Below are 14240 nucleotides of genomic sequence, written 5' to 3'. Positions count from 1 at the left end.
ATTTATTTTTTTAGCAAGCTCTGTGGTACTGCCACAGCATTACCTAGCTGCTGCTGGCTGAGACTGAAAAATATGCATCTACTAGTCAGTACATATTGTTTATTTAACGTTTATTGCAAGCAAACAGATGTTCATCAAGTGTTTTAATTAAATAAAAACTCTCTCAGTGCCTCTGCTCCCTAATTACTTCTAGTAGTGAACTAATGCCCAGTGTACTGGTGGAGATATCAGTTTTAACTCTGCTGTCTGGTCCTCATGATGAAAGCAGCCTGGACTGCTGGCACGCTGTCTCATGTTTTTGGAGTATTTTTCTTTATTTCATTATGTGTGTGAAAGGTAGAAAAAAAACAGTGACATTCTGAATCTGCCTTTCTGTGTCCACACATTTCACTGCCGTCATTTTCTTCTCACAACGTAGCCATGTACTGACCAACGAGCCTTGCAAAGGAGGCCAAGCAGGCTTGGTGATTGTCTTGGTTAGGACAGGTGCTCGCTGCGTGTGGAGTCATCCCGCAGTTCTCTTTGTAATCAGCCAGCCTAGACCTGCACAAAAAACATGAAGCACAACACAGACAAAGAATGAGAAGCACAGGCTCAGTCATAAAGTCCACGCACAAGATGAAAACACACAAATACAAAAAGCTGGGCGTAATTTTTTTGGCACAGTTTTTTCTACAGAGCACCTGCCAATTATGACCAGCGTCAAACTGGGAAAGTATATACAACATCTGTTCCCAGGCCTCTACAACAGGTGTCATGAATATCAAACACTTATGCCTCATAACCAACAAGCTATTAGTAATATTCAGCAGAGACCCAGTCGTAGTGCTTTTGTATAAAGATGAGAAAAGATATGATACGGCTCTTTTGGCCATAGCTTCTGTGCTTATCCTGGATCTCTTAACCATCTCCCGAACTCACTTTCCCCACAAACCAAGGAGACTGATAAAAATAGTATGTTTTGTTTCGGTGTGTTTGTGATAAGAGCTTTAAGTCTGTGAAGGCCCCCAGGGTGGCATTGCTAATCCACTTAAGTAAAACCTACTTAAGTTGGGAGTAGCGTGAGTAAAGTTGCGCTGTCTGTACTGTTCACATCACAGCTGCCCACAATGTTAATCACAATCTATACTGCATTTCTCTTTTTCCTCTTTGCTTCTTTCCGAGTTGTGCATGACTCATTCCCTCGGCCTTAAGTTCAAAGGTACCTTAATTTACCTTGGGCTGTGTTGTCCTAGTGAACACACAAAAACACACATATATACAGAAGAATAGGTTTAGTATTGATGAAATATGCTATCTGGGTTGTTGAATGGTTGATAGGCTAGTGACCCAGCACTACCTGATAACCACTCCCTTCTAAGGAACTTAATGGTTGCCAGCAGCTCATTCTTCTGTTTTTTTTATTGTCAGATGTCATGGTGGCTTTCAAAAGTAAATATTATGGGTTTTATTATATTTAAGCACATCACTGTCATAATTGTGACATATTTTGAATTACATAAAGAAATGAACTTGGACTCAGACACTAATGAGAACGCCTGGAGGTTTTATCTTAACAGCGCTTTTTCCTCATATAGAAAAGAAACAGAAAAAAGTGACTATGCTTTATTTATATGCACATTTATATGTATTAGACGCTTTATATGTCTGATGACTCACACATGAATGTGCCCCTTTTTGCATTTTTTTCAGACAACATACATATATTTCTAGATAAGGGTTTCATTATTATTTTGGTGAAATAAAAACTTTATCTCAATTCTAATGCTAAGCTAAGCTAATAATTTCTTAGTTTAAAGACAACAAAGCATTTAATCATCAGTTGTTTTTAATCTCTGGGCCCTCTTCCAAAGTGTGTCTTTGGTCCTGTCGCCCATCATGGCACTTGGCTGCTTGTGCCTAAGCCTGATTCTATCACAGGTTTCTTCCTGTTAAAAGGGTTTTTTTCCTTCCCACTGTCGCCAAGTGCTTCCTCATAGGGTCGAACCACCAACCTTCCAAACAGCATATACAGTGGGGCAAAAAAGTATTTAGTCAGCCACCGATTGTGCAAGTTCCCCCACTTAAAATGATGACAGAGGTCAGTAATTTGCACCAGAGGTACACTTCAACTGTGAGAGACAGAATGTGAAAAAAAAAATCCATGAATCCACATGGTAGGATTTGTAAAGAATTTATTCGTAAATCAGGGTGGAAAATAAGTATTTGGTCAATAACAAAAATACAACTCAATACTTTGTAACATAACCTTTGTTGGCAATAACAGAGGTCAAACGTTTACTATAGGTCTTTACCAGGTTTGCACACACAGTAGCTGGTATTTTGGCCCATTCCTCCATGCAGATCTTCTCGAGAGCAGTGATGTTTTGGGGCTGTCGCCGAGCAACACGGACTTTCAACTCCCGCCACAGATTTTCTATGGGGTTGAGGTCTGGAGACTGGCTAAGCCACTCCAGGACTTTCAAATGCTTCTTACGGAGCCACTCCTTTGTTGCCCGGGCGGTGTGTTTTGGATCATTGTCATGTTGGAAGACCCAGCCTCGTTTCATCTTCAAAGTTCTCACTGATGGAAGGAGGTTTTGGCTCAAAATCTCACGATACATGGCCCCATTCATTCTGTCCTTAACACGGATCAGTCGTCCTGTCCCCCTGGCAGAAAAACAGCCCCATAGCATGATGTTTCCACCCCCATGCTTCACAGTAGGTATGGTGTTCTTGGGATGCAACTCAGTATTCTTCTTCCTCCAAACACGACGAGTTGAGTTTATACCAAAAAGTTCTACTTTGGTTTCATCTGACCACATGACATTCTCCCAATCCTCTGCCGTATCATCCATGTGCTCTCTCGCAAACTTCAGACGGGCCTGGACATGCACTGGCTTCAGCAGCGGAACACGTCTGGCACTGCGGGATTTGATTCCCTGCCGTTGTAGTGTGTTACTGATGGTGACCTTTGTTACTTTGGTCCCAGCTCTCTGCAGGTCATTCACCAGGTCCCCCCGTGTGGTTCTGGGATCTTTGCTCACCGTTCTCATGATCATTTTGACCCCACGGGATGAGATCTTGCGTGGAGCCCCAGATCGAGGGAGATTATCAGTGGTCTTGTATGTCTTCCATTTTCTGATGATTGCTCCCACAGTTGATTTTTTCACACCAAGCTGCTTGCCTATTGTAGATTCACTCTTCCCAGTCTGGTGCAGGTCTGCAATACTTTTCCTGGTGTCCTTCGAAAGCTCTTTGGTCTTGGCCAAGGCGGAGTTTGGAGTCTGACTGTTTGAGGCTGTGGACAGGTGTCTTTTATACAGATGATGAGTTCAAACAGGTGCCATTCATACAGGTAACGAGTGGGGGACAGAAAAGCTTCTTACAGGAGACGTTACAGGTCTGTGAGAGCCAGAGATTTTCCTTGTTCGAGGTGACCAAATACTTATTTTCCACCCTGATTTACGAATAAATTCTTTACAAATCCTACCATGTGGATTCATGGATTTTTTTTTCACATTCTGTCTCTCACAGTTGAAGTGTACCTCTGGTGCAAATTACTGACCTCTGTCATCATTTTAAGTGGGGGAACTTGCACAATCGGTGGCTGACTAAATACTTTTTTGCCCCACTGTAACCTGCTGTTCCTTCTGCTCCACAGCCACTACGGGCTCTTTTTCAAGAAGGTCTTTGATGGGATGTGGCATGCAGCCTTGTGGATAACGTCAACCTGGTCTGAATCAGCAAACACCTGTATGACAAGCATATAAGCCTTATTCTCTTGAGTGACAGCATGGGCAGCTGGTACTACAGTCGGAATATCATCAAGTATCTACTCTCAACCACCCTCTCCAACATACACCTGGAGAATTATGAAAGATGCCTTGAAACAGCATGAAGGCACAGTTAACACTGGAGGAAGAACAATCACCAGCCCACATTTTTATATTCATGTCTTTGAAGGGAAAGAAAGAAAACTCCCAAGCTTGGTGGAACCTCTTGGTAAAGAAGCCTCAGCTCTTAGTATGGGTATCAGAAAAAGGAAAGGCCAAGCTCATACCTAACAATCCACAAGACATCAACTCTGAAATCAAAATCAGCAGTCTGGAAAAAGTATCTTGGTTTCAACATATCAATGAAGGCTCAAACCCTGGAATTTTAGAAAGGATAGTACACAGCCGCAACAGCAAGACATGAGACCATCTGGAGAGACAAGACCATCTATCAGAGGTCAAAAATCCACCAGCTGTGTCTTGTCAATTTTCCTGCGAAACATAGACACTCACGGCAGAACTCCAAAGAAGAATTTTGGCAACACACGGAGAGAGAGAGAGAGAGAGAGAGAGAGAGAGAGAGAGAGAGAGAGAGAGAGAGAGAGAGATGCTACAGGAAGATTTAAAGTCCACAGAAAGATCCAACAAGTAACAGGACCGCACAATGATCTCCTCATAGTTGTCATAAAAAAAGAAAGAAGTTGAGTTGTTTATTAGTTAAAGTTTTTTATTCAGGTTGTTCAGATGAAGATTTTCTTTTTTCTTTTTTTTCTTTTGCTTGTTTCTTCATTTGCATATGTCTATGCTGGAGTCAGACAAGTTTCAGTGTGTCTTTCATTTGCCTGAGAACAGCTTTGCCACTGTATACACGACCGACACAGCTCTCCATAACAGACACATTACTGTTTATTCCTGTGGCTCCTTTTTCCCCCTCCTATTGTTTTGCTGTCCAACCACTGCTGACAAGATGTAAAAATGTACCTCCACTTGTGCCAGTAGCATTGTCCTCTTACTGCCTCTTGACTCCATAAAGCTACCTCAAATTTACATTCAGGGAAAATACATGAAGTCTTTTCCTGTTGAGTTGCCTGAAAATGTCTGAGATAAAAATCCTCCAAAAATATAAACTTAGACATGTTTTCTTCAAAGAAAAGCATGAAAAGATATGTGAATTTTGACTTTTGTACAGCAAAACTCTAAAATTATTTATGAATAGTTACACATACTGTACTTACGCTGTAAGAAAATTAGAGTTATGCATTTATAGCATTGTATTTATGCACGAGGGATGCATGAATACAATGCATTTAAAAAACAAGAACAATATGCTGATGGTGCAAACTACTGTTCACCACAATAGTTTTCAAAGGGCCAATGTTAATGTAAACAAAATATACATATGGCTCTGTCTTCACACACTGCTAGACTTAAATATTCTAGAGTGGAATTGGTATTTGATCACATATTTATAATTTTTATACCTTTTTCTGAAATAACTAAGATGGAATGATACTTAATATCTTATTTTTTGTGAATAACATAGTCTTCTGTGAAAAAATTGTCTTCTGTGAAGGACACAGCATAGTCTATCAGAGAGAAAGGTCTTCTTTTATTGCAGTGATTTAAAAACCAATATGCCGTCATGTTAGTCTTCAAAAGAGGAGAGAAGCATATTTGGCTGAGATTAAATGTGGGATAATGATATAACAATTTCCCATGTCTGTCTGTCTGTTTGTGTGTCTGTGTCATCATAGCAGAAATGTAGCCAGTGTGGCGTAAAAGGCGCTTGGACTTCCAGCAGCAAACCCCACTCAGACACACTTCATTACTCCATCTCCATCCACCCTCCTTACAAATCACCCCAGAGAGCCTCTCGACATGACATGCTGCTAACATCACATGTGAAACCTCGCTTCAGTAAACTGACCACGCTATGCTCGCGCCGCCATCGCCACAGAGACGAGTGTAGACACAGAAACGCGCACTATCGAATAGCGACACACAATACATAAGTAGCCTTCATAATAAAAAAAGAACATACACAGACAAATGCAAAGCAACCCCTCTCAGCACTTGTCCTCCTCACTCGAAGGCCCCTCTCAACCATTTCCATTCAGAGTGAAAAAGGCACTTGTACCCACAACCATGGTACAGATGATAAAAAAGATACGACAGAGGGGAGAGAGAACAACTCTATTGTGCCTACACAAAGCAACCTTTCGAAGCGCCATTTTTCCGTATCTTATGGGCAAAAGGTCTTTTACTTTTGTACTAATACAGAATGTGAACGTCAGATTTCTGTAAGAATGGCAAAGACCACGGGAGATTAAAGAAACTGAACAAGCACCGTGTTTCTTTTTAGAAGCAGAGCTCTTTCAGACAATGATGGCTTAAAAACAGTAATTTAAAGTTTAGAGAGGTGTCCTGAGTGTTCAGACAATGGTGTTCCAACACCAGGATGCAGCGCATTTCATGGCTTCCACGGGCTTTCCATTATACCTTGGCAAAGCGCCTCTCACTGCTGAAATTACAGGCTGTCTAGCTCAACAGAGTTTTATGGTCATTTCAGCCACTCAGCCCCCAGGGAAGTGGCAGGGGGAGCCCCCACAGAGGTAGACTTCTTTCAACCAACCTGACACTTTAAACACAGTGATTCGGCTGAGCGCTGACTGCCTGTCCATCCAGCTTGGCAGTAATAGAAAACTAATGGCTTTTTATATGGATTCTTATTCCTATCACTCGATGCCCATGACAAACAATGTGACTTAAATCAGATGACTGTCAGTCTTGGAAACCATTTCCTTGCGAAGGAGGAGAGGAACAAGGAAAAACAGTTATCAAACTCCAAAGTCGTCTAATAGCTTCATTTGAAAAACAACAGTTCATTGAGAGTCCTGGCTGGTTTGGAGAATTTCCCCTCTGTGCTCTGTCTACAATTATGAGTTTTTTTCTACGGCTGATACTTTCTGTTAAATGTGAAATTATGGCTTTTCACTCTTATCGCTTCCCACAGTCTTTAGCCTAGAGAGTCTTTAGAGACCATATCGCTCAGTCATCTACAGAAAGCATAACAATAACCATGACACAATAGCTGCCAACATAATATCTCTTACATGAAGCAAATAAGAAAAAAACAAAAGATGTTTCCCCTCTGCTACCTCGCCTCTTTCTTTTTTTTCCATCTGACCTTATCTTCTCCTCGCTTCTCCTCTCTTCTACTTCTTCATTAATGTCCTGTTGTCACTTTTGTGTAAACCAATTGCCATGAGCTAGAGATGCTCATGTGCAAATTCATGGCATGTAAATTTTACCGTGGTTCGGTCGACAGCACTCAGAAGTTCTTTTGTCACTAGCTGTTAAACGCCAAAGCAAACAATGCGGCCCGGCAATGTTGTTGTTTTTTTTCTTCTTCACAATTAAACCGTTTTGACACTCTTTTATTCTGCACCGCTCAATACATGACAAAAAACTATTATGAAACTCCTAACAATGAAGCACTTACCTTGTGAGTGGAGTGCTATGAATATATTTTGATTAAAATAGAATAACATCTGTCAGAGTTATTTTTTCTTACGACTAACAGACAATTTGCAGTGTCTCCTTTTCCTGCTTTCTCTCCCTACGCTTCTTCCGGTGACCCTGAGATGGCGCTAGTCAGAGGTGACTGTCTGTTTCACCCATTGCTATTTTCTCCAAAATGTGTCTGGACAGAGGCCTGCCTCGTTTAGTTCTACTGTACTCACTGGGATTCCTAGTCAATGCTTTAAAAGGCCAACTGTGCACAGATGGCATTGAGTCAAAGCGCAAGGCAGTTTAGCTTAGCTGTCAAATGAAACAACCTTTCAACCCCTTACTCAGCAGAGAATTGAAACCAACAAAAACTGACTGGTGACACAGTTTGTCCTGCATTATTAACTACAAGATCAAAACCATTTGAAATCTGATAGACCATCTGAAGAGAGCAGCGTATGGACGATAGTAATGCTGTTGACCAGGAAACTGGCTTTAATATCAGTGCTTATTTTACCGCCTCAGTTTCTCATGCATTCAAAGTCATTTTACAGGTCACAAAACTGTAAACTAGCAGTGCTGAGTTATTGGATCTTAACATATGAAGAAGAATCAATATCAGAATTTTCAAAGATAGATTTGATTTTCTTCTGCATTTGCTCAGTTTAAAGAGTTGGATTTTGATTGAACGTACAAACACTGCTGGTGAACTCATTTTGTACCGGTGACATTACAAAGCAATCTGCTCCCAGTCTGCAGGAGTAATATTCAATTCAATAATACCTTTGTCACCGTTAGATTTGATTTTGTTATTATGAAAAGTAACGACTATGACTTCATTTAAAGACCCATACCAAGTTCCCATCAAGTGTGTTTTCTTTCTTCCATGGTGAGTAATAACTCTGACAATACATCAAGGGAAGTCTGACAATATGTTTTCTGTTTTGTTGCCTCTGTTAAGTGCAATCAGTTAAGGGAAGTTATAAATTTGGCAAAACTGAAATGATTGTATTCAGCTCTAAAAACCAGAGACACACTGTGACTAACCACATACTTCACTGGCCTCTTACCTCGGCCTTTGGCACCACTGTAAGGAACCTTGAACCATCCCTTAGTTATGCTGCAATAGACTTAAGTTGCCGGGGGGCTTCCCATGATGCACTGAGCGTTACTTCTCTTTTCGCCCTCCCTGTGTTTAAACACCACTATTGCATTTAATCATTAGTAATTATTAAACTCTTTTTCCTTTCCACTGCTGCCACGTGCTTGCACATAGGGGATTGTGTAATACTTGCTTTTTCCTCTAATATTGTAGGTTGTGTACCTTACAGCAGCAGTCCCCAACCCCCGGGCCACGGACCGGTACTGGTCTGTGAGTCGTTTGCTGGTGTGAAATTTATGGTTTTCAGGGTTTTTAGCGTTATTTTTTAATCGTTTTTATCATTAACTCGGTTTCCCTGGGTCTTTTCCCGTGTGTTATGAATAAATCTTTCTTTTTTGTACCAGTACTGGTTTTATTTTGTTGTATTTATCCAACACATTTAAGGCTGGTCCGTGAAATTATTGTCGGACATATACTGGTCCATGGCGCAAAAAAGGCTGGGGACTGCTGCCTTACAGTATGAAGCACCTTGAGACGACTGTTGTTGTGAGTTGAAGAATATAAAAGAAACTTAATATTGAAAAATTTACAAACATCCTGTCTCAGAATTATACTGAAAAACTAGTCCATGGATTTGCTGTTTCTAACCTGAAATACTGTAATTCCTTATTATCACCACATTGTCCTAAAAGCTTCCTAAAAAGACTTCAGTTAATCCAAAACACTGCAGAGTATTGACAGGGACAAGAAAGCTACGTACTCTTCATTGGCTTCCTGTTAAATCCAGAATTCAATTAAAAGATCTTTCTCCTCTCTGATAAGGCCCCATTACATATTAAAGACCTTGTAGTACCATATCATCCCAACAGAGCACTTTGCTCTCAGACTAAAAGTACAATAGGATGTAGAGCCTTCAACTATCAGACCCCTCTCCTGTGGAACCAGCTCCAAGCTCGGGTTGAGGAGACAGGCGCCTTCTCTACTTTTAATAATCAGCTTAAAACCTTCCTTTTTTGTGAAGCTTATAGTTAGGGTTGGATCAGGTGACACCGAACCACCCCTTAGTTAAACTGCTAAAGGCTCAGGATGTTGGAAGACTTCCCATGATGCACTGAGGAGTGCTTCTCAACTACTCTCTTCACTCTGTTTTCTCCTCTTGTTTCCTTCGCTCTGTCCTCCTCTGCTCTGTGCTCGCTTTCCCCTCAGCCCCAAAATGGTTGTGACAGATGGCTTTTCCTCTGTGAGTCTAGCTCTGCTAAAGATCTCGTTCTGTTTAAAATGAGACATTCCTCTCCGTTTGTCATGAGCTTCCTCAATGGGCAAAGCTGAAATGTTGGGGTTCCTTATCTAATATTGTAGAAGCCCATATTTAACTTACAACATATTGCAAAATGTCTTGAGATGTGAACGAGCAATATATAAATAAAACAAAATAGAATTTTGAAAGATGTTTGATATATGGCACACGCTGTCCAGCAGTGTGAGCTTTGATAAAAAGTGAATAGTTTGTTTAAACTTGTACTTGTTTGAGTTTCCAAAAGACAAACGAACCAGTCAAAGTGAACACATCAAACAAGTAGATTCACTTTTCCTAAAAAAAAAAAGCAAAATGCTGACATACTGTTGTTACCAATAATTAAATAATAATAATTAAATATCAGCCACATGCAAAATGATTCAGTGGAAATGTTTATAGAAAGCATTACATGCAGCAGCTTTTAGCAAGTCTCTGTAAGTATAAAGAGAATCTGAAAGTAACAGTGATTAAGAGGTGAACGAGTCGGCCTTAATTGACACATTCAAAACCACACAGCGATCGTACAGTAGATAAATCGGAAGCCCTATTGATAATGTTGGCATTAATAATAGATATGGTACCACTGGAGCACACTCAAGGAGTACCTACGCTGAAAGAGGAACTAAAAAGGACCCTTAAGGCAAAGTTGCAAGCAATATAATCATCTCCAGCTCATACACAAGAAAGGGTTACTTCCCCCGACTGTACTTATAGCTATGGAAAGTTTCTCTGGTCCGAGAACATTTAGTAATCACTACAGCTTTCCGTTATACCATGTTCCCTCCGAGATTAGAATTAGGAAAGTAAATGCATTTACTAATCCATACATTGGAATGAAATGCGCAACTCTTTTTGTTCCACTGAGTCCCCCATCTCACTCCCTCTACCTCCCTTACTCTTTTATACTCTCTTTTACTTCTCTTTCACTCCTTGTGGTGCTCTCATGTGTATCCAGCAAGCTAAGCACGTATCCGCTGAAGCCGATGCCTGATTAAAGCCACAAACTGTACTATGCACAAGGAAAAGGTCGCCAATTGACACACGCTTTGCTTGCAAAGCCAGCTTAACACTATCAGAAAAGACATTCACTTCGATGGCTTGTAATGTTACCAGAAAAAAGACAGAGTCCAGGTATTGCCTTGAGCCCAGACTTTTGAGGATAAGTAAGGAAGATCTTCTGTCTACGCGTATGCTTTTATACGCTGTCCTCAGATGTTGAGAGTGGGAAAAATTCTGGAAAGCGAGGACAGCTCAGTCAGTCCTTTCTTCTTCAGTAGTGTTAAAGAGATTAACCTTAGTTTTACCTGTAAGAATGGATTTAGATTTAAATCTGCAATATAAGTCATAATTAGATATTAACACTGGATACAATGATACAGAATACAAACTTACATAGAAGGTGTTTTAGCTGCCTTGCTTCATTCATTAAGTATTTCTTCTTCCATTTTAGTTTGTTTAGTTTGTTGCTGCACAGCTAATCAATCCTGTATACACTTAAGTATTAAACTTTCTATAGTGGCAAGTAGGCCACAGTCCAGCACAGTCAAAGAAATGTCAATTTTATCTGCATACCCTCTGTTGTTTTGCACAAACTTGTTATTGCCCCTACACTACAAGGTACAGTGCTGTGAAAAAAGTATTTGCTTTCTTGATTTCTTATTGTTCAGCATATATTTAAGATCACAAAAACTCATTTTAATATTAGGCAAGGGTAATCCAAGTAAATACAAAATGCAGTTTTTAAACAATGATTTAATTTATTAAAGGAATAAATCTATTCATGGCTATTCAAATCTATTCAAATCAAAAACCCAATAAAAGGTTGTGCCACCCCTGGGAGCAAGAACTGCACTCAAGTGTTTGAGATACCAGTGAAATTTTCACATTGCTCTTCTTTGGGGAATTATTTTAATTCAGCTACACTGGAGTTGGCTTCAGCTCCAGACTTTGACTAGGCCAGTGGTCCCCAACCTTTTTTGCACCACAGACAATATTTTCACGGATCGGCTTTTAAGGTGTTGCGGATAAATACAACAAAATAAAATGATACGACCAAGACACAAACTGTGGTATTTTGTAAATATAATAATGCATTCTAATTCACTGTGTAATTGTGTAACTTTATTAGCAGCGTCCTCCTGAAATGCGCCAACAACATTGAGAGTAACATCCTCCTCTCTGCCCCTTAATGCTCTCTGGTCGCTATGGTTACATGTAAATCTTTCTTCCAAAATAAGACACACAACTACAACACAGGAAAAGACCCTGGGAAAATGAGTTTAGATAAGAAAAACAAACCTGAAAACCATAGATTTCACACCCGAGCCTCAACTCTTGTGGCCTGGTACCAAACGACTCACGGACCACTGTGGCTCGTGTGTTGGGGACCGCTGGACTAGGCCACTTCGTTTTGTTTTCTTTGAGAGACTCAGAGGTGAATGAAACTGCATTTCAGATCTCTGTCGTGAGCCGAAGTCATGATTCCTTCAGTTATAGTCATCCAGGTCCTGAAGTGACATAACAGCCTCAGACCATCACAATATCTCCACCATGTTTGAATGTCTAACAAGTAGACACCAAGTGGACCAGAAAGTAGAATAATATTAAAGCTACATCATGCCGGTTGATGTTCTAGAAAGCTACTGCTTTAACTACATAGAACTGCTGGAGTAAATAGGTAGGGAGTAGTGATAAAGCAGCAGAGAATTATCACCAGACTTTGCTCCACTTACCTCAGAGGGATTTTATGTTTTTCAGCTAATTGTTTTAGCTTCAAAGCATCTGGAGGAGAAAGCTAAGTTACCAAATAAATGTGAACATAATGGACCATTTAACAGATTAATACATACATACATATTCCCACACACACTGTAGTAGTCATCTTCCTGAGAAATAGTTATTATATCTCTGTGGCCGCTGTTCCTGTAGATGTTGTATTACTTCATTTTCAGAGAAAACAGCTTCCACGCATATACGTGTTGGATGCTTATTAAAACTGCAGAACTGACCTACGTGTGACTGGAAAGCTAAGGATTAGAGACCAGGGATCATGGTGAGATTCCTCACAAGTGCAAGAGAACAAAGGTGTATGTGAGTGAATGTGTGAGAGCAAAACTTCAGATAAAAGGGCAACAGCATTGCGATTTCTTTCAGCTTCATCTCAGAAACTTCAGGTTAATGCCATGTGGGGCAGTCATTCCCCCTACGCTGTTCTCCCGCAGTGGAGGCTTGAATTGTTGGATGCAACAGAGAAGACTGTTGATTCAGGGCTCTGTGTGTATGTGTGAGAGGGGGGAGGATGCAATACCCTGTTTTTTTTTTCTGTAAGCAAAAGTAGACTGATAACACTATTTCTCTCAAACTGGGTCAGGTTACCTGTACAGGGATCGATTGTCTCTCTCTGCTGCCCACTTTGAAACCCAGTGGCCAAAGAACTCAATCAAAGAGCACCCAGTGAGCCTGAAGACCAGGGGAAATAAATCAAAGATAAAAGTGTTGCATTGATCGCCTAGACAATCAATACAGTACACATACACAGCTCAGTGCTCTTTGGGATGGGCTTCATTGAGCTTGTGTTGCATAAGGTGACATGGAAATGGACAGGGAATTTCTCTGAATGAATACATGTGCACACATACTTACACACACACACACTACAGTACCCCAAAACAGTGCATCCAAATATAGCCTATTGTCACTCTGAGGACTCGGCAGTCCCAAATGAATAGCTGTTGGATCCACAGGAAGGATTGCGATACCACAAGGTGGAGAAGTAGAGAGGAGAGGAAGCAAGGGAAATAGGGAAAAAAAATCTGTTTTTGTCTCCCTGCGCAGGATTATGGAAGGTAATAATGTAATAACTGTGGTGGAAGTACAACAAGCTGTAAGAAATAAGAGCTGCTCCATTTAATGCTTGTTCTCTGTCCATCTACAGCCCCAGGGTATGTCAACAATTGCCTCCTCAGAGACGAGGAAGAGAAGGAAATCTTCCAGAGCAATATGCCATCTAAGCCCAAGCCAAGATTAGCTATTTGAAATCTTTTCAAATATTTAGTCTTTGTTTGATTGAGCTCTAGGCTCCACCTGCAGCGATCTGAATAGTCCCCAAAGGTAAAATCGTCGCCAATTTGGCATCCAACACGCTCAAGGTAAAACTCCAAAAATAAAGTAGCTGAGGGCTTTTTATTAGTGTAAAGTAGGAAATTGCAGTCTTTAAGAGTTTACAATAAATAATAAAATAGATGAGGGTGTGTTTTGAGCTGTGACCCTTCTTTAGCAGAGTATATTTCAGGGAGCTATGCTTGAATTTGAAATGGCCTGTGGAGTCTGCTGCAGAGATCCACAGCCGTGTGACCAAACCACTGACCTCCAACCTGCTGCAGTATAGTTGTGCGGCCCAAATCGATTCTGAGACCCTCCTCTTCCTCCTCCTCCTCTCTCCGTCTCATTATCTCTCCCTCCTCCCTCACTCAAACTGTCCCTTGTGTTAAAACGAAATAGGTTTGGGCTTGCTGCACATCCCCTGTTTGGCGTCAGACAGGCATCCCCGGGGAACACAGGCCTGTCTTTGAGTGAT

The 14240-nt window shown here is 40.8% G+C and overlaps 1 protein-coding gene across 4 annotated transcripts in view; it reads right to left on the bottom strand.

Moving 5' to 3' along the window:
• LOC146696801 (GDNF family receptor alpha-2-like) overlaps window positions 1–14240 on the bottom strand; it is a 75883-nt gene that overhangs the window by 17262 nt on the left and 44381 nt on the right. For all 4 annotated transcript variants that reach the window (XM_085475106.1, XM_085475108.1, XM_085475107.1 and 1 more), the window contains exon 5: window positions 431–543. In XM_085475106.1, coding sequence (XP_085331232.1) covers window positions 431–543 — 113 coding nt within the window. The remainder of the gene's footprint in view (window positions 1–430; window positions 544–14240) is intronic.

The sequence above is a fragment of the Copadichromis virginalis genome, linkage group LG12 (genome assembly GCF_057382275.1).
Source record: "Copadichromis virginalis isolate Kocher_CV1m ecotype Utaka linkage group LG12, C_Virginalis_male_GT1.1, whole genome shotgun sequence".
NCBI lineage: Eukaryota > Metazoa > Chordata > Actinopteri > Cichliformes > Cichlidae > Copadichromis > Copadichromis virginalis.
Note: the sequence above shows the minus strand (reverse complement) of the source record. Positions and strands in the feature narration are given on the sequence as shown.